At 35.6% G+C, this 26,051-nt stretch overlaps 1 protein-coding gene across 1 annotated transcript in view; it reads right to left on the reverse strand.

Annotated features, from left to right (window-relative positions):
* Window positions 1–14,217: 14,217 nt before the first annotated feature.
* Window positions 14,218–26,051, reverse strand: part of TMEM161B (transmembrane protein 161B) — a 38,012-nt gene continuing 26,178 nt past the window's right edge. Inside the window, exons 9-12 of the mRNA XM_059492125.1 lie at window positions 23,859–23,972; window positions 22,609–22,783; window positions 20,468–20,564; window positions 14,218–19,579 (exon numbers count right to left, since the gene is read on the reverse strand). Coding sequence (XP_059348108.1) covers window positions 19,302–19,579; window positions 20,468–20,564; window positions 22,609–22,783; window positions 23,859–23,972 — 664 coding nt within the window. The 3' untranslated portion in view covers window positions 14,218–19,301. The remainder of the gene's footprint in view (window positions 19,580–20,467; window positions 20,565–22,608; window positions 22,784–23,858; window positions 23,973–26,051) is intronic.

Below are 26,051 nucleotides of genomic sequence, written 5' to 3' on the forward strand. Positions count from 1 at the left end.
CTGAATGGTGGGTAAACTTGGCACACCACACCAAAGGTCAATGAACCTTTGCTGCCTTCCAACTGTCAAATCATGTATGGGCCTGAGAGCACTTTGAGTGGGACTCTTAGCAGGCCTTCCTCACCACCCAGCTGCAACACTTCAAACCTCCAGGAATTTGCAACTTCATGACTAGAATGTCTTAAATTTTATGTATGTGTGTGTAAGACTGTGCGTAATTGTATGTGACTTACAGCCACTTTTTAACACTCCTTAGTCGTAAAATGTCAGATGCATCCATGGCAATAACTAAAAACCAGTCTGCCAGGCCTTACCAACAGTATTTCAAAATTATAGCTATACAGGGTATGGCATATTGGACAAATGTGTCCTTAACCTAAATGCTCTAAATAGGAAAGCTTAAAGATGCATTATTATGGATAGACCTGAATACTAACACAAATTTTACATGAATACTCTGAATCCTTTTTTTTTTTTTTTCCTTTGTGTGAATGTTCCCATCAACTTTGAAGGAATCAAAGTGCTGTCACTTGCCTCCAAGCCCTTGAGAAAACAAATACACATCTCTGAACAGGCAAACATAAAGTTAGGGAGGTAGAACCAGATAATCCTGCCAGTGATCCATTGCAACCTTACTGTGGTTCCGTTTATGATCTAGGGTTTACACTCATTCAGAAGACAAAATACAATTTGAAGCACAGCTGAGAAGATGTTGAATTTCAAAGTTAAAAGCAACACACACACAAAAAGACACAGGCCATTCCAAATGCCTAATGCTGGGGGAAAAAATCAAGCTTTTGCAACAAAATTAGTGTAAATTTTTTAGGAAATTTTACTTTATTCTGTGTAATATTGACTAGAAAATGCACATTGATAGGATCTGTGAATGCTAGTTATTTCAAAGCAAAATGCCTATATTATAAATCCACAGCTTTGAGGCATTCCTGCCTGACTAGGATGGACAACTGAAATTGCTGAGCAAATCAAACTAATTTTTTCCCATATTGCTTTTCAAAATGAGATGAAAAAATTGAGGAAAAGCCATTATATATACTCCAAATATCCAAACCACACCATCGCATGAGACAGTTTCTCTACAATTCATAAGACAACTTTGAATAGGAAAATAATTTCATGTCCTGGATAGTTAGTAAAAAAGTGACAACTTCAGGTTTTTGTGTTTGGGTTATTTTTGTTGTGGGGTTTTTTTTTTTTAAACTAGTATTTTTTTAGTAATTTTTTTAAAACTCATTTTTGCAAACTGTTTAGTCATCAGATCTGTGAGGGCAAAATGCACTCTCTTTTTCCACAGCAAGGGGGTGATGCCCCTTTCACATGAATACTGTCACCACCAGGATTGGCATATGGTGGTAGAGCTGCACTGATCCCCCTCCCTTTTGCCTGGCCAGATTGACATATGGGATGCTGTTGCTCACTGGAAATATTTATATAAGCTGAGGGAGACTTATAGCAATAGCACCAACATGCAGATTGGGAAAAAAGACAGGAAAAATTACAAGACCATTTACAGGTTTTTCACACAACCTTGCTAAGAGCTCTACAAAACTCATTACAACACTGCTGGAGTCACTAACAAATTGAAGCATTTTACAAAACTTGAAGTGCTTCAATAATTCTGAATTGCTCTGAAACACTTGTGCTCCAAACACTCATATTCCATGAAGTCTCTTTCAACCACTGCAGATTTATAAAAGGAATATAGTCAAAATTATGGTAATTCAACTCCTTCAATCGCAGGTGTGAAATGAAATGGTTCTGTATTTTTCTCTTGTAATTTTTGCTATTCACCAAGTAAAAAAAGTGGATTATTGGATGCAAGAAAAAATAAAAAAAAATTACTTTTCTGAATTTAAAAAAATCACTAATGCAACATTGTCTAAGCTATCATGAATTCTTTTGTTATTGTTAATATCCACCTCATGACCAAAAAAACACAAAAACATGAAGGGGCTGGACAATCTTCAGAGATTTTCCTTTAGTGTTGAAAGCATTTTATGGTCAGGAGAAGATGTACACTTGAAGCAAGTTGTGCTGGGAACTGAAAATATATTAGAAAATACATTAAGCTTACCACTTTTTTTTTTTTCCTATTACACCACACAGCAGAGAGCAACACTGAATTGTCTAGATCAGACATCCTTAACTAGGAAGTTGTGTGAATAAGGTTTATCTCAGTTTAGCTACTAAAACAAAAGAATATTGGTGTGTGGGAAGAAAAATTTCAGAATACCTCAAAAGGACAGGAAAATTTATTCAGCTTCAATTAAGAAATCAATTACAAAAACATACTAAACTAATAAAAATCAAAATAATTAGAAAATATGTGTTTCACCACAGTTATTAATGTAATTCAAAATATCTAAGTTCCTTGAAGAGAGTGGTCCTTTGGATTTTGATTTTAAGAAAACACCACTTCCTCTCATGCTGCTCACTGACAAAGTATAAATTTATCTTCCCAGGAAAATGCATTTCTGCTCACACTGTTGTTCTAAAAATCCTCCAGTCTCTGCTCCAAGAAGAGGCCTGAAGAGACATCTGCTGAAGCTGATTAGATTATCATGCAGTGGCATGATAATCTAATGTATATGAGCAATCCCACGCTTAAAAGATGCAAAAAACCAGAGAAAGCTGCAAGGGAGAAAAATGAATGCATTGACAGAACTGGATGCAAAAGAACTTCTTTCATTTTTCTGGTTTCTGCCCCATCCCTTTTTTTTTTTTTTAAATCTTTTCTTCCCTCCCTCCCATCAACTAAATTAATCATAAAATCTAGGTCAGCACAAATGAAAAAGGTGACCCAGCTTCAAACTAAATGGGTAGAACAGCAACAAGTGAGGTTGCTGTGAAGGCATATGCCCCAGAGTTCAAATTGCTAGGGAACAGCTTCATGCAGCTCTAACCAATTTTCAAATGTGCTTACTCTTGGTTTTTACAAGTGAGTTTAAAACCACATATTGACCACTAATTTCTGAAATATATCTTTTGATTCATCAGGGACTAAGAGAGCATCTGTCTTGGTTTGAAAGACAAGTGTCAGCTAAGGAAGGCAGGAGCCTCCCTTGAAATGGAAAATGTAAACCCCTTCTCTCCAAATTACTGTAATTTTGAAACCAAGGGCTATCAGGCAAAGATATGGGGAAAAGGAGTAACAGTTATTTACTAGTATGTATAACAAGGCAAACAAACAATAACAATGGTAATTTTAAAAAACAGAACCAGAAACCCAGTATCAGCCTTCTTGGCAGCAGGCACTTTCCCCTTTGGTGTAGTTACGGTCACAGCCGGCATAAGCATACGGAATAAGCAAAACTCCCGGGCTGGTGGACGATTTATCGGAAGCTCCGCAACTGTAGCTGGAACCACGGGGCGTCTCAGCAGGCAGGGGGTGCAGGGCTACAGTCCGGCAAAGCTCTGAGCACTGGCCAAGTGGCCGGGCGGAGCAGCACGCAGGGCAGGGAAAGGCGGGCTCGGGATCCGGCCACCCCAGCAGATGATGAAAAGTCCCTTTTTTAGTGAAGCAGCTGTTAATAAGGTCCCAGTTCAGCGGCTGCTTTCATGAGCGGAGGCTCACCCCACAGCAGAGAGAGAGAGGGAGGAAGAGAGGGAGAGAGAGAGGGAGAAAGGGAGAGGATATCTCTGCCCTACACTGGAAACCTCAGGTAAAGAGTGAGTAGCCAGCTTCTCCGTAGTACAACTTCTTTTCTATTTATTATGTATCCAGTCATTATGTCTACTAGCGGCATGTATGAGGGAAAATTCCTTAAGTGGAAAAATCCAAAAGGAAAACTCCTAAAACCCCAACAGCATCTGTGCTCAGATTCCCTTAAAAGCTTTTCACACATGAAACCTGTAAAATCTGTATATTTATTGGTGAAACACAAGTTAAAAAAAAAAGCCAAAAAACCCAAAATAACAAAACCAAAACAAACCAGAGAAACCAAACAAAAAAATGCTGTCAGTACATGGCAATTCTCTCAAAGAGTAAGAAAAAGTATGGAATAAAGGAAGACAAGAACAGGAATTTTTCAGAAGGTTGCATACAAAAAGAAAATACCTGCAAGAGTAAACTACATACATGACAAAACCAGTTCTGTGAAAAGGAACCGCATGTGCTACATGAAACAAATGAAGTAACTCTCATGTAGAGATGGATCTCATACCCATCTTTGTCCAGACCATAGAAGGGGAACCTGCTGCCTCCTGGATCGTTCCTCATCCTTGGAGAAATATCCAGCCCTCATGTAAAGGGTGACTGTTCATGGGGGGAAATAAAGGAGAATTCAATTGTGATTTGCAATGGTCTAAACACTGCTACATCTAAATCCAGTATCAATGTGCTTCTACTTAACCAACAGAAGACCAGTTAGACACATGCCCGAGTATAAACATCTGTGGTAATCACATATTCTCTGAACAGAGAGAGACATTGCTGTCCCAGTATTTTCTTGGGAAGCTGTGAGAAAGCTCAGAGAAATAATTAAAACAATTATCTCTCTTTCTGTAACTGTTGTTTATAGATGTGATTCTCCAGAGTGTGCAAATAGTGTGAAAGAAGATTCCTAACGGCTAATCAGGTCTTGGGTCAAGCATTGTTTCTAGATGAACTGTAGATTTCTAATAATAAAGTGGTTTTTTTCATGCCTTCTGATGATGGGGTCTCGGTATCACCTTTGTCTGTCCCCAATACCCCTCCGGTGATAAAAGTCTTAGCAAAACAAGACCAGGTCATACACAAATATTTAAGAACTCATTCTGAGGTGGACAGGCTTGAACACTTCACCCTGTAAAACTCTCTCTCCATGTTTCTAACCATGTAATGGTCTAAAATTTACCCACTAAACAATTTAGTCTTGTTCCTCACACAGTGGGCACCAATTGTTCAGGATACAGAAAGATGGGGTCAACTGACTAGGCAACAAAAAGGTTTATTGGAAAATCAGTTTCATGGAAGGGTGAGACTGTAAGGTTGTTACATCCAAAGCCATCGCGTCAGAAGCCATTCTGATAGTACAATTTAAAATTCTTCATTGTAATTCTAGCTACAATGTCTTTTATAAATTTCTTACACAATCAGCTACTTTCACAAAACCCCCTAGCATCTTCATAAATCAATTGCTAATCGCTACGTTCTACACAATTTGCTGCAATGCATATTCTTCTATCCAATCATATAACCCTACAGAAACTTATTGCTTTATCTTCTACTTTTTACCACCTCTATAACAAGTTCTATTGGTAGACTTTGAAACTAATTTTTTTATTTACAAATTTATTTGCTTACATGAGGCATATTTGTACTTGCTTAAAACATTTCTGCTTAAACTACAAATCTTTATTCTTATTTTGTGCTTGTTTGACTATTCTATTTTAAACCTTCAAGCCTTCTCCAAGGTCTTAGATGAAACACTGTATTCATCTCTATCTCTGAGCTTGTATGTCCGAGGCCTTAGGAACTCTCTGTTCTTGCTCTTTCTCACACATTGCTAGTTCAGATTCATTGCAATATTGCTTGTTCAGGAAATTTAATGTAAAAACCTTTTCAATTGAATGACCTGCTACAAGTATATTAAAGTCATCTCATGATTTTAAAATTTCTTAAAAGAAAGGTTATTTGCATAGTGATCATTTTTCACATGCAAGACCAGTGGCTTTTTTCAGCATTCAGATTCCGCATCTTCTTTCTCACCTTATATTTAATTTTTACACCCAGTAGCAGATAGGTTAAAGAGACACCACAACCATGAAATACAGTCAAGTAATTTCAAAAGAGTTTAAAATACAGTTTAAAAGCTAATTTTATATTTTTAAAAACTAAATTTTATATTTAGCTAATTTTATAAAGCTAATTTTATATTTTAAGTCTATGAGGCACTTGTATGTTGTCATTTTCTCAGATGACAAGATATATATAGTACATTGTATCTATATCTATAAATATACATATATATGCATGTATATATATACACAATATATATAGATATACATTGTACGTTGTCATTTTCTCAGATGTATGTATATATGTCTCCCCATAAAGACTTTGCCAAAAATAAAACCTTTACTCTTCTGTGTAGTTGAATCAAAAGGTACAGAAGATAGAAGTCAAAACAGGATTGTAGAGACTGAATGCAAATTGAGGAAACAAATTTTATTTGTGGGAAGCATATCCTGCCCACTTCAAAACTTACTCTTCAGTATTTCAGGTTGATGTTTACATACCTAATTGATTTGTTAAAAAGCAGAAATACTACTAAATCCATGTGGGCAAAGAAACCAACTTGCAGGGTACCTCCTCTGTCCTGCTGAAGAGCTGCTCTATTCAGCATAGCTGGGCATCACAGGCATCAGCAGCTGACATTTGGGCACATTTATCTCTAATGTGCATCACAGATACTGCCTTCTTGGCAAATGCCGCCTTCCTTGGTACAGCGCTGCAGTGGAGAGAAAACACCTAGAAGCTTTTTGTGTTGACTAGCAAGTTAAGAGAACACAGACTGAAAGAACCGTGTTAGTCAAAATCTGGTAAAAACAATGGTAAAACTGAAAGTAACTATTAATTTTGTAACAAAAATCCTTTTTCTGTGAGTTTAGAATAACTGTATTTTGTAAAGATGCAAACATCATAAACTTATGGAGCTGCCAGAGATGGGAGGTTTTTACAAAAGGCAGCAAGCCTGGACTTAATACAATTTCCCAAAATGATTAATTCATGGTGTGGGGTAACTTAGGTATGTTTTAAATCTTGCAACAGGTCTTTCTCTAAAATGTCTAAGAAAAGTGACTTTTCTGGTGGGAGTAAAGAGAGGTGATAAATAACAGTGGATAGGAGAAGCAGTAACATGGAAGGAGAAAATCAGCGCAAGAAGAAAGCTGTATTTCTTTCATAACCAAACTCAAAATGAAAGCGGACAAACACTACACAAATAAGAGGAAGTATAAGAAGAATCTACCACACGAAGACAGGGGGAAAAGCTAAGAAAGCTGAGAATGTCTGAGGGACAACCAAAATAAGAAGGAAAATTTATAGCTGTCATTTAAGACGGAGACTAAACAAATAAGCTGCTATGATGCCAGGATGATTTTCTGCCTTTTTTTTTTTATATACCTTTTATATTACTTTCATGTATCCTCAGTATTATATGCATACTTGTAGTTCCTTAAGTCTGATAACATCATGGTCCCAGTATTTTGTTAGGCCAGGAGACCAGACATCCTAAAGGTCTTGTAGTACAAGGCCAGAAACTCTTACATTATCTTGAGAAGCTGAGGCCCCCTCTAGAACGTATCCTGTAAACTAGAGATTTGGCCCATCCAGAAGTGTATTCCTCAGACGGGGGAGTATTATGCCATTCATCCAGGCCTTCCAGTGGGGCATCCTTGCTAGATATGCTAATTTGTAAGGTCTATAAATTGTACACACAGTCTATATGTTTGTGCTTTGCAGCACACATCACCTTGGTGAAACAGAGCACCATAAGTATCCTTACTAAAATACAGAGGTAAAAACCCATTATTCCCTAAAACATGTCTGGCTTTTAAATTTTTTCAGACCAGGAAGAGGCATTAGCTGGAATACTCTTGTTTGTTTTTCAAAATGGCAGGCCAGGATACAGGAAAAAAGACTAGGGAATATTAAGGCAAATTAAATGTATAGACATAATCAGAAATGCTTGAGGAAACTCACTGGGTACCATGGAGTTGGTGGTCATATCTTAAAAGACATATATGTAAACTTACATATAATGCATGTGTGCATGCACTTCTGTAATGGCAACACATTGCAGTGTTTTCCTTAAGATCTTGGTGACTGAACTACATGACCCTTAAAGGTCCATTTTAGCCCAAATTATTCTATGACTGTAGGATCCTAGTATGTTTCTATAGAAAACAAACAAACAAACAAACAAAAAGTTAGTTTGAATTGAAGTAACTTTGATCCATTGGAGAAATGGTCTAAAATTAGTATTTCTTTAAAAAGAAACACAACAAAGTGCTAAGTGTTACACTTAATAAAAATGACAACACATATATATACAAAAAAATGGGAAACAATTGTTTAGCAATTAGTACTGTCTAAAAGGAGCTGAGAATTATCAAATATCCATGTAAGAATCAGAGCTGCAAAGTTGTTGCAAGACAATAAGTAAAATTAATTGTGATTTGCATTAATAAGGCTACCTAATTAGCACTTGAGAGGTTATTATCTTGGGGGGTAGCATAAGGGGTGGCATGAAAAGACCATGAACACAGCATCCATTAACATCTTCAACAGTACTATTTTGTATGAGTATACACAGCGTGAGTAATAGTTTTGTAAATCTGTAATTACAGATCCATGTAGGACCATTTGTGCCTGGTGGACTTCTTTGTGGGAGACAATGACAAAGGTACAGGATGCAAAGAGAAATGGTAAGTATATACCTGGGCTGCCTGGCCCGCTGTGTCTGTGGAAGGACACAGCTGGCACCTTTGGAGATTGCTCCACTGAAAGCAACACTCCTCAGCTAAAAACTGTGGTCAATGGAGTTGAATTCAGCAGCATTTAGAAAATTAATTTTCATAGAAAGTTTTGCCTTTTAAGATATCATGGTCTTTAGACAGAGCAAAACTTTTGTATTACCTTACTTTATTTTCAAATTTCTATTACCTTTTTACTAGATGCCAGCAAAATTTTAAAATCTCTTACCACTAAAACTTTTTGAAAGCATTAAAAGCAGTTCAGTATAAAAAAAGGACAATGCATAGTCTGTGTTAAAGAAATTAGATTTGTGCCTTTAGTGTGGCAAGCCAGCCACAGTTGTGCCAATCCAAAAGTTAAAAAATTCCAATCCTAACAATAGAAATTGATTAAATAGTCATTTATTTGTTGATTTGTTACCCTAGTTTTCCTAGAAAAACACATTAAAAACAATACACACCACCTCATCCTGCAGTTTTACAGCATTAGTCCTACTTGTTCTGCAGTACACAACATCTACTCCAGCTTGCCCCTTGTGTTTTTAGTAACTCTCATTCCTCATATGGAGGATGATGTCTAGCAGCATGCATTGAAATGACAGATAACCACATTGTATTTTCCTGTGGAAAACAAATCCCTGTCCAGAACAACTGTTTTCATTTTGTAAATTGCAGCCCAAATTTCTTGATATATAACTCAGCTGATGGGGAGCCATGTCCCTTTTCTGTGAGCTCATGCTCTCTGTGGAATAGCAGCAACAGCTTAATCTCACTCCATGAAAAGAGGAAATGGCAATCCAGAAAATGTTAGGGCTGAGGATTTTTGTATTTTTCTCTTCTTGTCAGGCTGATACCTAGATTTCACTCAAAGAAAAAAACAGATTGTATGACCAAATCTTGAAGGTTTGTCCTACTCACAATATAAGCCAAATGAATAGGAAGCAAATGGACATTGCTGATGCTTGAAGACCAACCTAACTCCAACTAAGAGCCTGGATCCTTTTAGTTTCTGACAATGCACAAATTCTACACAGTATATTTCTATATACCTATAGAAATGACAACTTTGGGAAATCATACAAATTTTACACTTGTTAAAAAGCTGCTTTAAAATCTGACAGTTGAGAGGGATGAGAATTTGGTTATCCAGAACCACTCAAAGTAGCTTGTAAAGCTCAAAATTCAGAGAGAAAAATTCTTTATTTTCCTGTCTGCTTTAAAAAGAGACATATCATGCTCCCTTTTCATAAAAAGCTGACCTTCCCTCAGAGTCAACGGTGCTGCACCCCCTGGAAAGCAACACTTTAATCTCAACTTGAGAGTTATGTATAAAAAAAACTACTTTCTTTTAACATGGAATGGAGCATGAATACTCCTCTAAGAGGGTTTTCTGGTCTATTTCATGATTCACCAGGTAACAACCTATTAAGGATGCAAGCAACAATAATTGTGTTTCATATTCTTTGAAAAATTGTCAAAAAATCCAAATCAAACCACCTTCAACATTTTCAATCAACATCTTCAACATTTTCTCAGCCCTACCTAGAACAGACAGCACTGGACAGGTGCCAGATGCTTACCCTTTTTTCTGGAGGATACTTCCAGGCTTTCCTCTCCCACAGCACATACTCAGCTAAAATAAACATTTCAAAAATTTGAATACTCCCTGTGGAACTACACTGAATCATGCATGTTTGCATATGACAGCAGAGGTCAGCTGAAGACCTTTTAAGTCCTTTGAGTTGCAGAGAGTGGACCTGGTGGATTGAAAAGCAAGATTTCATGTGACCCCAAGGCTAGCTTTTATCCCAGAAGCATACTGCCAAACCTTTCACTGTTGTATTTTGGGCTAAACCATTCTACTGCAAAGTCCAGAGGACTGTCGATTCCAAAGGCAGCATGAAGCTTCAGGCTGCATGGAGAAAGCAGAAGGCTAAGCTGCCTTCTGAGACATAAGCAGATCTCCCACTATAGTTCTGGTCTTTCCTCTTAACTATCACTTTAACCATCACTAAAAACCATTTTTACACTTTCAGGAAGGGGTCCCACAGCTCAAATGCCTTGTAGACTTTCAAATTCCCCTCCCAAATGTCAACACTGGCTCTTCTCAACACCACACCACACTTGGCTTCTGCAACACAACTGATGGCTATTGCTGAAGGTGTCTTTGGGTTTAGGCTAAAGAAGGACGCTTCCTCAAGGATTTTTTTTGCAACTGTGGAACTATTTGAGCAATTTTGGCATAATTCACCTGCATTTGTTTCACACATGGAAAGAAAATACATGCATAACCAAATCTGGTATTCCAAAAATCAAATTCAAGATGGTTACAAGTATTAAGATTATTACGTATACTCTTTCTTAGTGCTGCTATGATGAAACAAATAGGAGAGACAATGTAATGATTTTAAATACAATTCTTTTAATAAGAAGCAAACACAACCCCTTTCTAAGCCCTAGGAAGGGCAACAGTCAAGAAGGGTGACAAATCCTTTGAGTGTAAAACCCAGAATTTCCTCCACTTATCATGGTGTACAACCAATCTTTCTCTAGAAATGGTTCAAAAATATAAATACTTAAATACACAAAAATGGAAACACTCACACAAAATCTATAATGATTCTTTGTGATTAAACTGCCATCCACATGAATAAGACATTACCTGCATTTAGACTCAAAAAGTATTTATTCTGCTACACCCAAAAGAAGGAGGGAATAAATGGCCTACTCAATTACTTCTAAAAGAAGTAAAAAATTTACACTCATAGAAAAATTGATAAGAAGCCTGGTTATTACATGCTCTTTAGAGATTTTGCAAGCTGATAAAGAGTAGCATATATGACAAAAAGCAGGAAAAAAGCACACTGGTAGACAATAAAACATTTATTGATCTTTGGCTTTAGAAATTGTCTTATCTTGGATATGGGAAAACCTATGTAAAATAATGAGGTTTTTTAAATTCTTTACAGTGCACAAGTGCAAGGCATGCAGAGTACATGTAAGGATACTAAAATACTATAGGAACATTACTGCAGTAGACATTATATGTCCAACATGGGTTAATGCTTTACAAAGGCAAACAAGTTGATGGAGCCACTTGATAAACAGCATATATCAGTTTCTCTTAGATTTGCTGTGGTATTACCATGAGCAACTAATAGATATAAATTTGCATACATTTTATAATTTTATAATGTATGCATTATGAAAGCGGAGTTAAACTGTAACACTTCAACAAAATGAATAGGGAATAAGAAAGTTGCTTCAGTTTTCATTTTGTAAATTGCAGTAAAATTCAGTGAAATTCACCGTTGTTAAAGAAATTTAGGCATTTAAATGACAAACCAATTCTTATTATTTTCACATTAATATAAAATGACCAAGGCAAAACTATCTTCTTAAATGCTCTACAGTAAAAAATGTAATGTAACTTCTTAAAAGTGCTGTAAGGAAATATTTAGCAAGCTTACTGTAGCAGGTTTTCCCTAAGAGTGTACTATATACAGTACGGATTTCTACAGCCACTTTTTAGAGCTAAAAGCTCAACATACTGTGACAAGCCTTCCTCAGAAGAGGGCTTCCTTTGGTAGATTTGAATCAGCAACACCATCTCAACTTACAAGCACTTCACATGCAGAATGTATCATTAACGCAGGAGCAGGGCCCTGTTGTTTCCTCACTTTTTTAACCTCCTTGCTGAACCAGTCAGGTTCTACCTTCAGCTCTTGCATTCCTGAAGGTGGACAAGCAGTTTTAGAGTAAGGGTGGTTTCACTATTGAATACTCTTTAACAGAATTCTACAATATTTTACAAGGCTCAACTTTTGGAAGCTTGGTGTCAGTCAGCAGTATCACAATTGGTACTCTTTGTGCTCCAAATCCATAAGGATTCAGCGGCCTTCAATGTTGCCTTTCTGAGCCCAAGCAGGACTACTTACCTGGCTGAAATCACCCATGCGCCTGGGGTATAATTAGTGACACCCAGGTGTCACTACAGAACTTTGTAAGTCAAACCATTCCAAATCCTGAAAATACTTGCCCTCAGTCATAAAGAAACCAATGCAGAGGTGGCAGGTGGCAGAGGGAGGGGTGTTAATTTAAATTAGGGGTGTTCAATTATCAGTCATATGTGGGCAAAATCGTTAGCTTACCACTTAAGTAAGAGGAATGGAAAAGATTTCTTCAAAATCTTATTTGTTTCCAATATGTAAATAGCAAAAAACCACACATGGATATTACATAAGCCAAAAACTGTATGAAAAAAATAATTTCATAGCAAACCCTATTTCAAAGGTTACCAGAATCACCCACAATTAGGCACTTTACAATGTACAAAAAGAATGCTGGAGGTTGTTTATTAGCTGTAGTAGTTGTACCCAAGTATTATCCACACCACTAAAAAAACCCAAATATAACCAAAAAACACTCCAAAGTGAGATTTTTCAACTTGTGCTGTGCTTTTCTGATCACAGATCCTGAAGAACATTTAAAAGCATAGAAGCCAATTTGGTTTTAAACAACAGGTAATGCAGCACCATATCCATTTAACGCAAACACCACTTGACACCATCCTCATTGTGAAGCATTACAGTGTTAGTACTTGTAAATCTGTAACTATAAAAATCATTTTAACAGTATTCTAGTAGTAAGAGGAAGCTAAAATTTACATATATAACACCAGAGTCTTCTCCATTTGGCAAATACTGAAATGAAGGTAGGGGAATCTTTTTGTCTTAGGTCTTTATTCTAGAGCAGAAAGTACTATGTGCTTTTCACTTAAAGACAAAAATAAATAAGACTATTAACTGATAAACAACATTGAGTTTGTGTGTTCCCAGTAACAATGAGACAAGTAGAAGATTTAAAGTAAATTATTTATAACTTGGAAGATGTTCCCTGTGCAAATGTGTAAAATGTCTACTTTATGAGAAATTTTAGGCTGAAATTATTAAATAGCATCTTTGCATTAATATTTCCTCACATAAATAGGAAGACTGAAACATTGGACAGCTTTCAGTATCTTCTATTACAGAATTTTTTTCCAAGTATAATCCTCCTAGAAAGCCTTACATACTGTTAACAATGGAACAAAGAAATGACCAAAGATAGGAAAAATAAAAACTGTTGGCATATCATGACATGGGTATGAACTGCAGTTATGAAATATAATTTTTGGTGCCTTTTTCTTTGTCCTATGCTTTTATGAAAAATACTGTGAATATGTATTCTGGAAGCTTAGAGCACATACGGGAAGCAGAGTTACTATGAACAGAAGAAGAGAGAATAAGTCTGACTTTAAGGAATTTTAAGCCAGGTTTTAAAAAATATATTGCAGCACAATAAAAGAATAATGGCTTACTACTAAGGAATTTGTAAAAAGCCATTCAAACTATTTTGAGATATGTATTTTATAGATAGCAGGGTCATTATGGATAGTATGTTGTTGTGAAAAAATGCTGCAAGTACAAATTCTAAGGGCTGATGTGTAATCACATGGAAAAAACCTGGTATTTACAGGCTATTAATACTTCAGCCTAAGCAACAAGCTTTAAAAAAAATAGCATAGAAGTTTTTGACTTCTAGTTGCAGGCACTGATATTAATTTTAAAAAATGAAAATATGACCCATGGTATTAGGATTAGAAATAATTTCCAATAAAAACACCATTGAAATCAAAGGTATAAAAATACATATACACTGGCATGCAAAAACAACATTCAGTGCAATATTACTCTCCTGGCAGTCCACAGTGAGAGAATGGAAAAAGTTAAGTGCAGCATATACAGATGTCAGTAAAATCAGCCTGGAACATGTTGGCTTCATGATCTCACCTAGGAGGAAGACCTTTCAATCTAGTACTCAGGAATGCAAATGAGACACGCCATATACTTCATCATACAGTACATGACTGTATGTGCTGCACAAGTCACAAAGCATGGCAGGCCTTCCTAGAAAAGTAGTTGCACAAAAATCACTCTGAAGCAGACACCAATCTGTATCAGCCTGCTTGGTGAGATCAGACATCTGGCTTCTAAGCATCTGTTGCCTAGATGCCCTTTAGAGTAGGTATCTGCGAGGTCAAAATATTGCTTTCTTTACCATTTGGGATTCAGGCTGTAGATGCTAAAAATAACAGTCTTACTCATAATTCACATGTAATATTTTATTTGAGATACAAGTAAACTGCTGCTGCCTTCCTCCATTAAGATTTTGCTCAGGCATACAGATTCCTCCAAGAGAACACAGAGTATTCTTTGGCCTTGTTTTGTGCAATGTCTCCATTTTGTCTGGGTACTCAATTCTTGAAATTTTAGTTGAAGTGTCTAGGAACTTTCTAGTGACAACATTAACTGTGGGGTTAAGTCTGAGTGCAGAGGTGCTGTGTGGAACAAATTAATGTGCAAAATGTGTCATGAGAAAAATCATGAAGCATAGTATTTAAAAACTGATCAAAATTATCTCCGTGAAAAGCACAGCTATTTGAGAATACAGAAACATAAGGCCTTTTACCTTGGAGGACCTTCCAACAGCTTTAATATCAGATGTGCTCAATTTTCTATTTGATATATCCCAAATGTCTATTACCACTTAGGTGTAGTTACTATAAGGAAGCACAGCTCTTTGAATTGTTCCTTGGAAGTTAGCTGAAATTTCCTTACTTGCTAACCCTACACATAGTGAGGTGATGCTGCCTAAATGTTGTGTTGATGTCTTGGTAGCATTTTTGTTCTTAAAACAAATTTGACTTTACAATCCAGGGAAGAATGCATTTCTGTTTAAACACCTTGCAGTACTTGTGACCCAAATGAGAAGAACAGCTGCAACAGAAATTAATTTTCTGCAAGTATCTTCTGTACAAGGATGTTCTCTTGTACTGATGCTACTATTTAATCTGTGGATCCTTTATGCAAGCGAATTCTGGAGGAGGGAAAGACTGTGCAGCTAAGAAAACCTCAAAAACTGGCATAACCTATAGTTTGAGAAGGAATTAAAAGAGGACAAGTGTAGCCTGAGAATGTCACCTACAAAGTGTAAGAATAGGCTTTCTATAGTCTATTCTCCTGTTCTTAATCAATGTCTCTTAGCTCAGAAATAGCCCAAGTGTTATGTTTGGACCTCCCTGAACTTGCTGGAAGACTTGGATTTTTTGCTGTCTTAACCCTTTTTCTAAAGGGACCCACATAATAAAAGTGCAGAGTTTAAACAAATATCAACAAGTTTGTTCATATTTCAGATGGAATTTTAAGTTATTTGAAATATTTAAAGGAACTAATCCTTCAAAAATAGATAAATTTAAACTAAACAGAAGTCAAAATACAATCTTGAATTAGTTTAGCCTACTTGGTTCTGAGAAGGGAACACAGGGACAGTGCTGTAGATCAGCAATGGAAGCCACATCACTAAGAGAGGAAAAGAGATCAGAATTTAAGAAGAAACAGACATGGACTCTTTACCACAGGAACATTTCCTTCTAAAATCTCTCAGAAACTAAGGGAGATCTCACTGTGGCCTCCCAGTACTTAAAGAAGGCTTATAAAAAAGAGGAAGAATGACTTTTTGCACAGGCAGGAAGTTATAGGACAAGGGGGAACACTTCTAAACTAGAAGAGGGGAGATTTAGATTAGGTATTAGATGGAGACTCTTGCCTATGAGGGTGGTGAGGCATTAGATAAGGTTAGCCAGAGAAGCTATGGCTGCCCATCTCTGGAGGTGTTCGAGGCCATGTTTGATGAGGCTTGAAGCAACCTGGTCCGGTGAAAAGTGATCCATTCCAGATTCATTCCAACCCAAAACATTCTACAATTTTTTTTATTAAGTAGTGGGCAAAAAGCAAGACAAAATGTTTAAGAAACCTGAGTAACACCTACCAACCTTTCAGTCACATTTTATTGCTTTTCCATTTCTGCAAGATGCTTTCCTCTCATTGCCAGGTGCCGCTAAAGGTCTCCATGAAACAAACAAAAAAGGCATTTGCCAGCTGCTGTTTCAAAGGAACTTACTACAGAAGTAAGCAGATATTCCTTTGACCCTTACACAATATATATGGAAGTCAGGACTATCAGGGTTGCTGATTTTCTTTAAAACACATTTTTGATCATATCACATACTTGTCTGAAACACTGCTCACAACCTTAGCAATATGGTCCCTCTGGTTTCACTGTCACCACATGTTTCAAAGGTTTTTATTAGCATATTTTAGTTTTTCATAAGCCTTCTGGACTCATGTCAGGATTAAATGGACCCAAAGAAGGACCGTCTCCCACTCACTGCTGACCGGAAGGTCAACCATTCAATTCTGCACAACAATGGTCTGTAGAACAATGGAACAGCTCAGCGGCTACAAGTACTGATCTTCATGTTTGTAACACTAGGTGCCTATTTTTCACTGTGATCAGTATAATGTCTGAATTGTAAGTCAGCATGAGCTCTTAGCAAAATCTTTGTGCAGCTGAGCTACACGATCCTTATTACTTTTGCTGAATGCATTATTATATAACTACAGTTCACTTTTGCTTATAAGCTTTCAGAATGACTGTTAGCAAAAACTGTTAACATTATTTTGAAGTATCTCCAAGTATCCAAAATTTACTCCTTCAGATTTCAACAACAGGTTACATCTCCTATATAGTGAGCTTCATCAGGCAAGTTCACTATCAGAATCAAACTGTTTTGCATTGTTTTATTTTTCTGAATAAAAGATTGGCATTGAGCACCTAACTCTAACTTAAAAGCTGGCCTTACTAATTCTGTTAGTAATTATGTATCTCGCAATGATATATCTTGAACTAATGTGAAAGCGGGTGCAGTGTTACTGGACCTGTCATATTTTGCCATTCAATTATTCATCTGAAAAATACTTCCCAATAATGACTGAAATTTGAAACTATGAGGTCAAATATTATTCTTTAGGCCAATTCACAGTTAAGCACTTGTCCCTATTAGTTACAAAAAGTTGGTGTGAAAACAACAAAGCTTGCAGTCCCAGTCACACTGAAATACTGCAATGAAACCAGTAGCATCATGCAAGGTGTTCTCAGATGTCCCAAACCCATGCAGTAGGTACTATGCTGGTGTACACAAACCTTTCTCCAGTAAATGCAACTTAACAAATTAATAAATAACTTTAAAAGCTTTCAACACAGCAAGATAGTTTATCACCAGCTTAAAATCTTGACTTTCTGCATTCATTGAGTTTGTTCTCCCATATGGTAGGTTTGCTACATATTAAAAATTAGTTAAGCTTTTCCATTTATAAATGCTTATTATATGCCAAAGCTGTACACAAATTCAGGAGAAAAAGAACAGTAACATAAAACCAGCCAGTATTAGCTAAAAAAACCCACTGACCTCTGTGAAGTTTAATATTAACTGTTTAAAAAAGCTACTGCATATAAATCCCCATTCCTGTTTTGCAAATACACAAAACATCTGAAAAACTGTAATTTTATGACTGGAATATATCTATCCAGTTAAGCAAAAATTGTAAAGTTAATACTTTGCTCTTTTTCTTACTACATGGCTGTTTTATTATACAGAAAATCTATTTCTGAAGCCAAGATATATTAATTATCATTATATGGTCAAGTTAGCACAGATTAAAGTGGCAAAAGATGATGATTTGACAGAACAGAAATTTAAAGATTAACAGTTTAGGTAGATCTTTTCTTCCAAGACATAGTAAGTTCTTTAGTATAGTTAAGTACCTCTAAAGAGGCACAAAAACCAACAGCCCTTTCAACTGAACTGAAAAAAAAAAGAAAAAGAAGAAAATTTAAAAGTTTAATTTCAAAAGGGAATCTTGAAATTATTAGAAACATATACACCCCTCTCCTATAGCTCTGTAAGATACATTCAGGAATTTAAAATAAAGATTCCATATTTCATACCTTCATATATATTATATATTTGATATATAATATATATGTACATTACACATATACATACACTAGCAGTCAGCAGGATTAAACTGTTTTGTTTTGAAATGTTTGACTGGTGTCACTAATTATTTTCTATTCTTTTGTAAACTCAATGGAATTTATCTACTACCTCAAAAGAAGAAATTTATAAGATCCAGATGCAATGTGTGGATCAATACTAGCACCAATACAGATGGCCATTAATTCAAAATGACTGCAGGGACTGAAATAATATAATTGTTATAACTCTCTTCTTACTGCACAAGCACTCCTGCAAAATATGTAGGCAGCAATACCTGTCAGGTACATGCATCTACTCCTCTTTAGTTTATATTTTATACAACTTTCCTTACTGTAATATACAGTATCTCTTTTGTCCTGTTGGATTTTTAATTTTCCAAGGAGAAAAGTGATCAATAGTTATCCAACAGATCTATTTTTTAAAATCCCCTCTCTCTCCTTTCACTTGTATGGCTCAGTTTCAGCACTTAATTGATAGGCAGCCACGATCACTATGTCCAGTACCCTTTGAATACAGTTCAGTCAGTGACTGTTGATGCTTAAAAACCAAATTTTTGAGTTTGGCTCACTGTTTATGGAAACCAAGATACCCAGAGGTCATATCTTTTCAGCATGCTTATCACCATCTACAACACAATAATGTCAGTCAGTCCCAGGACTATAACTGAATTAGTTACCTACCATTTGGGTAACAAGAATAACCAACCCAGTTGCAATTTTAAACATTTTAAGATTATTCACCCTGAGAACACCAAGGAAGTCTTTAAAAATAATTATGACATGTTTTCTCTTCACATATATAGTTTTCTTTTCTCTTCATCTCCTCTTGGGTACCTGGGATACCTTGTATCTAGAATGTGACCTCACACTTGCTCAGTCAGTTGACTTCATGCCACAGTCAGGTACTGGTGATAGAAGAGACCAAAAAGGCTTGTAGAAAAAAGGCAAGCAGCAATCCACCAAGTGAGGAAAGACAGGAGTCCCCGGAACAGGAGAGGAGTGAAAATATTCTTTAGGCTTCCCAGAGCCATCGTTATTTGTACTACAGTTACTTTCATCTTTCCATCAGCAGGTGGAGACTCAGAATAAACAGAACTGGGAAGCAGACTGCTTTCTACTGGAGTGTCAGAATTCAATCCTGGGTAGATGCTCCAAGAGTAATTACCTGTTAAAAATAAACAAGTAACAGATTTTTGTAGAATTAAATTCAACTTATGTTAATTCAATCACTCTACAGGTCTTTGATATATTTTTAATACACACACACACACACAAAATGCTGTTTTTATAACTTTGTAAATACAAAGTATATTAATCTGGCTTCCTGGTCATATCAGGAAGTAGGATGAATCAATCCTACTTCACCCTGGGGTAGGATTCATCTTGTATTTTGACATTCTAACATCTACATGTGATATAGCTGCCTTGAAACCTCTGTATGTCCTGGGTATGACTGATCTTACCAGATGGAGACGTCTACTCTAAGGCAGGATGAATCACAACTTAATAAAGCCGATCTCTATCCACTGCCTTTTTGCAAAGAGAATGATACAACCGCATGGCAGGCTATGAAATACAAGTCTCACAGGAAAGAAAGAAAGAAAAAACCCAAACCAGAGCTACTTCAGATCTCCCATTAACTACATGAACACTCTATCTCACAATTTCCATTCTAAAAGCCTACTAATGATAAAAAAGCTGAAAAATTCATGTATGAGATGTTAATGAAGTACAGTCAATCATACTTTATACAGTCCACTTTTAAAATACTTCTAAAAAGATATATATTTCAACAGAAGTAAACAGTTTAATTGATTGCATTACACAATCTCTCAGAAATAAATAAAACAAATTAGCATGTAATTGGAAGATATCAAAAGCAGCAACAGAAATAACTACTTACAAGACACATATGAATGTTTTAAATTACAGGAAACTACAAGATGTTTTTATATTGGAAGTACTCATGAATTCTAATTCTCTTTAGTCAGGTGAAAATAAAAAAAGCCCCCTGTAGAACAGAATAAACTACTGTTGATCCAATTTTGCCTACCTAGTGTTTTTAAGAGCAGAGTTGTGTGAAGAAGCATTACCAATGGTGCAACATACTGCAGTGCAATTACGCAGAGATAATAGAATACCCGAGCCACCTAGAAAAAAGAAAGAGTATAAGTTCATGATTCCTGGTTCATCAAAGCAGACTTCTATGAACATGTCTAGAAAAAACAATTTATTTTAAAAAACAGTATTTATGCACTAAAGCTGTTTTAAGAATTTTCTAGTAACTCCTGGCATGGGACATATTGTCTTCAAAAGACCTAATAAAGAAATCCCCATAATGAATTCTAGTTTCAGGACATTTACAAAACTGAAAAGAAGGGCTGAAAGAAAATAATTAAAAACATCAAATCTGTTAAAAAATAGAGAATCAATTTTGCTTCTGCAAACTGTATGCCATTATTCAATGACTCCTACTTTAATATACCAGAAACAAAATTAAATATATATGTTTAATTTTTCAAGTTCCTGGCCATTTACAAGCTAAATCCTATTTCAAAAATGAAGTAGTAGTCTAAAGCCCCATAAAAGGTAAATGAAAGCTTCATTAATATTACAGTCCTTTTTCAAAAGTGAGATATTTTTAAGATTTCCAACTGGAAAACATTTGTATTTTAGAAACAATGATAACTTGAGTTTTCCTTAGATCAATAACAGCATTTAAATGATCTTTATTTCAGTCATACACCATGGTTCATCAAAGTCCATTCAGATATATCCCTCCCTCTACTCTCCCACAGGTTCCATTTTTCTCAAGATTGTAACATTACGTATTTTTATAAGTTATCGACCAAAAAGATTAAATTAAATAAAGATGGGGAAAAGTGATAAAATAAGAGTAAGCAAGCAGTGAAATAAAACTACTCATGTTTTATAGAAGAAGAGAATGCAGGTTGGCAAAAATGATGAAGATAGATGTGATAGTTTTGGGAATACCGCTCAACAGGCTTCTTAATGAGCATGCATCAAAAAATTAACATGAGAAATAAAAGTAGTAAGACACTGACAGAAGAAAAAGCATGAGACAAAAAAAATTGTCAAAAAATTGATGGAGTATGACAAAAATAACAAATTAAAAAGTAACGATCACTGTAGAATGACAGACAGGAAAGAATTCACTGGCACAAATTCCTAAAAAAGGTAAAGCAGATATGATTAGTAAAACAAAACAAGTCATAGGCCATCTAGTAACTATGGCCTTCTCAAACAGAATATATGAAGATGGAGAAATGGATATAATAAATGCCACATGGAGAAGACATTAATGTTTTACAGATAGGAATAAAATTCCCAGTATTAAAATAGCACATTTACAGCAACTGGCACAGTTCCATCCTAACCAGCTGCTACTACATATACTTCGTAGTTTTTTTTCCTGGAACAAATTCCTAGCCACTTTGTAAATAACTACTGCACCTTCAGACTATGGCATTTAGACACTTAGTGTAACTACATGTAATAACGACAATCCTAGAAGAGGAGTCTCTGTCTTACGGCATGCTTCAAATATGCTGCCTGAAACAGACCCCAACTCAGCAGAATCATTAGACAGCACTATCATACAACAATAGAAATGTAAGTTTATTTTGCAGACAACACACAACAGCCATTCTATCTCATCCATTTGTTCAAGGTATGGTTTACTACTTTTCTTTAAAAAAAAAGAAACCTTGGAAAATTTGTCTTGTCCACAATATGATAAGTAATTTTTTAACTAGGCTGGTGCACTTCTAAATGGTCTGACAGAATCAAAAATCTGTAATTTTATTCCAAAATATAACTACCTTGTCATAAATTTTCCCTCAATTTAAAAATCATAGTTGGTAACAGTATATTACCCTTCAATAAAAATTCAATTTTTTTCTTTCCCATGTTGTAGTTACAGATCACCACTCCTTGGAAAGGATCTTTTATAAAAACTTCCAAATAACCCAGGACAAACTACCCGCATAACAGAGATGATACATCTCTCTGTATTTTGGTTTGCCGGATTTTTCTGTATTTTTATAGGAGATATAGTCTAGAAAGCTTCATTCAGATTTGAGCTCTGCTGCCACAGAATACAACAAATTAGAAAAAAATCATTTCCACAGTCAAAATACTACAAATATATAATCTAAGTGCCACCATACTTACCATTTTTTGTAAATCAACCATACTTATTCTACCAGCTTCCTTTTTCATCTGGTCCACGCTTTTCTGGGCTAAATTCAGATAGGCCTGTAAATGATGACGCATCATAGCCAACCGTAAAACACACAACAGGATTATAATCCACAATCTGATGGTATCAAATGTATCTTCTGACATTCTGTGGATAAAGAAAAAGGGTAATGCTGTTTTCCAAAGACCACCTACTGCTACAGTTATTTGTTTTTATCATGTGTAAAGTAATCTTGAGACAAACTGTCAAAAACAGTTAACACACAAACTATAGTTACGAAGTTCACATGCAAGTAATGCCTTCTATTTCTCTTTCCCATTACTTCTCAGTAGCCCCATAGCATAGATCCAAATTAGTATTCGTTTGTCTGTAAACAATAGCAGTTCTTAACTGCCTAAATTCTAAGAAATGAAGGCTGGACACTAAAAACAAAGATTTCTCAGATAATTAGAGGTTTTTGGACACACAGGACTAGACAGTAAATAGTACTAGATTGTAAATGGTAGCACTAAATTGCATCTAGTACTAAATTGTATCTTCAGTTACCTGAGATACCCAGTAAAAGCTCAACCCTCATTTTAAGACAAACTGAGAAACAGAAGACATACAAAATATGTATATCTGTTGTGCTTCATGTAATAGCTCAATGGTCACAGGATCACTTAAGAAGGTTATCTCATCTCTTTCAAGTCTATTTTGAATTAGCAAGACTAATTGTGACAATGACAATCAACTCTACCTATACATCATTTCAAACACTACTCTTCCTGGAAACTCTCTCCCTTTCTATATTCTAAGTATTTTACCTATCAATTCAATACCACTTCATCAGTATGTAATATTAAGACAAACCTCCTAGCTTAGTTCTCATGCCAACATATCTTGACTGTTTTCACTGAAACCACTTCTCTCCTACACCAATATGCAAGACATAAGGTTCCAGCAGGTAGCGAGGTGGTATTCCACCCCCACAAAAAACAACACATTACTGCCAAGGAGTCATCAAGAGACAGCAGTTTCTTGGGAACCACTACCTTAACACTCAACATTCTGCAACTCATTCTTTTGAAATAACAGATGCTCCTTATAATTCAGCTGCATCTTCCACAATACCTCTGACAGCCAATGCTATTAAAGTCTTTCACATTTCTTCAACTTGCAAAGAGCGCTAAGAATGTTTTGTTCTCAATACCCCAGAAAGAACTTTTAAATGAAATCTTACAAAGGAATGCTCTCTTTGCCCAAAGGTGGGCTCATAATGTAGTCCTTAGTGATTGGTTTTACCCACAGTAGAACCATAAATAAAGGTGCCAAGAAGTTTATATGTAGCAATGTTCTGAAAAAAGAAAAAAACCAGGGAACTTAGTAAATGAAAACAATGACCATACTGTTGAAAGTATATACAGATTCAAAAGGAGAAATATTAACTTTAAAATAATTGGAAGAAAGATAAATAAGAAAATTTCTTCCCTATTTTATAGGTATGGCTTACATTTCAACAAAACAGTAACATTATATATTGTGAAATCACACTGGATTTTGGCTTTAAAAAGAAGAGGATAAACAGTTGTCAGAGGTCAGATTACACAGTTTAATGAAGCATTTTATTTAGAAACCCTGATTAAATTAAAGGTGGTACTTACATTAAAGATACTCAGACCAAAAAAATACTGTATGAAACTGCACACCAAAAATAAAAGTGGTACTCTTTAGTAATTTTTGAGTACAACCTAGCAGCATTTTAAAAGGGGATACAGTTTCTGGAGTTCTCCCTTAAATTAATATCCTTCTTTATTTCTAAACTTCTAAATTTTCTTCTCTATTTCTAAACCCATTTTCCCCAATAATTTTTCATTACTAAAATGAAATGAGAACAGTTGAAGGAATTGGGTTGTTTTGTTAGCAGTGTTTCCTCACTAATAGTATCAGGTTTGTCTCTACCTTCACTACAGTACTTCTGCACTACAGAAAAAATTATGTAATCAGAAATTGTTCTAAAGAACACAAGACCTTCTTGATTGCCAACTATCAAGCTTCCTAAAACCACTAAAATGTTTGCATAATACAGAAGCTGTCATCAAACACAAATTTAGATCTACAATTTCAGCTGAAGAAATAAACCCTGCTAGCTATTAAGTGGTGCTTGGGAATGCAACAGCACCAAGGATTGGCCCAAAACATTTAATTAGATTGTGAAAGCCTTTTACCTGAGCTTCTACCTATTTAGGAGATCCTACCGAGTTAACGGACTGGAGTAATGGACTGCAATGTGCCAAAGGGTGGTGGGAATCTCTATTTTTTTTTTGTTCTTCCTTTTGTTTTGTTTTTGTTTGTGTTTAATGGAACAGGAAGTAAGGCTGAAATACTCTTGATGCAGACTCTGGCAAAGGAGGAAATGTGTATGAAAATTGTACAACTTTGTTGAGAGGACTCCAAATATATGCAAGTAAGGATACTACTGCCAAAGAAAAAAAATCAAGCCAGTTCTCAAAACCGAAAGGGACACCAGATGATTTCTATTCTGTTTACCTAAAAACAATGAACTTACTCCCTACACTCATAAAAGAATCACAATAATAATTTTGAACATATTAGTAAAATAGTTCTTGCTCATTAACCTTTAAGTTTTGGGGCTTTTTTTGGTCAGTGCTCCCTGCAAGTTAAGGGTTCCATTCCATTAAGGAATAGATTTTGAGTTGGATATTTTTAAGTTGTTTTGTTTTCGTTATTTTGTTGGGTTTTAAGAGAGATTTGTGGGTTTTTCGGGCAGCTTAAGGGATGTGGGGGCTTTTAGTTTGATTATGGTTTTTTCTTTGGTTTAAGCTGTTTTTGTATTTTGTTTAGTTGGTGAGCTTTTTCTTTGCAGTTGTTTTGGTTGAGGTTTTTTAAGTAGAGTATGTATTTGACTGCAAAGATAGACATTGTTTTAGTACACAACTTAGAGAGCTTCTATCAGTGACAAGTCATCCTCATTTACAACCCCCCCTCTTTAATCACTGTCAAACAAGTGTAGTCAATAACACTAGCAAAAATGCATCAGCAAGGACAAGTTATGTTCTTCAGGTTTGTTAGAACCTATCACTTGACAATATTCTTTATAATGGCTTTATCTAATTATATGGATACCTTATCATGTATCCATTTAATACTCATTTAATGTAATTTTCACATTGTTCCAGTTGAATAGTCTATTGGTAGACTTTCAAAAATAACTTGGAGGTGTTGAACAAAGTTATCTTCAACAACCAGTTCTGATACCGTCTAAAGAAGCTAGAGAAGTTTTAATTTTCATAACCACACTTCAGTGGATATTAATTGCCCTTTAGTTCTTAATTAATGGATTTTTGTTTCAGAGGGTTTATATTTCTGCCTAGGATGTTATGTCCATTGATCAAAGAAGATGCTGGAATACTTA

Source organism: Ammospiza nelsoni, chromosome Z (assembly GCF_027579445.1).
Source record: "Ammospiza nelsoni isolate bAmmNel1 chromosome Z, bAmmNel1.pri, whole genome shotgun sequence".
Lineage (NCBI taxonomy): Eukaryota > Metazoa > Chordata > Aves > Passeriformes > Passerellidae > Ammospiza > Ammospiza nelsoni.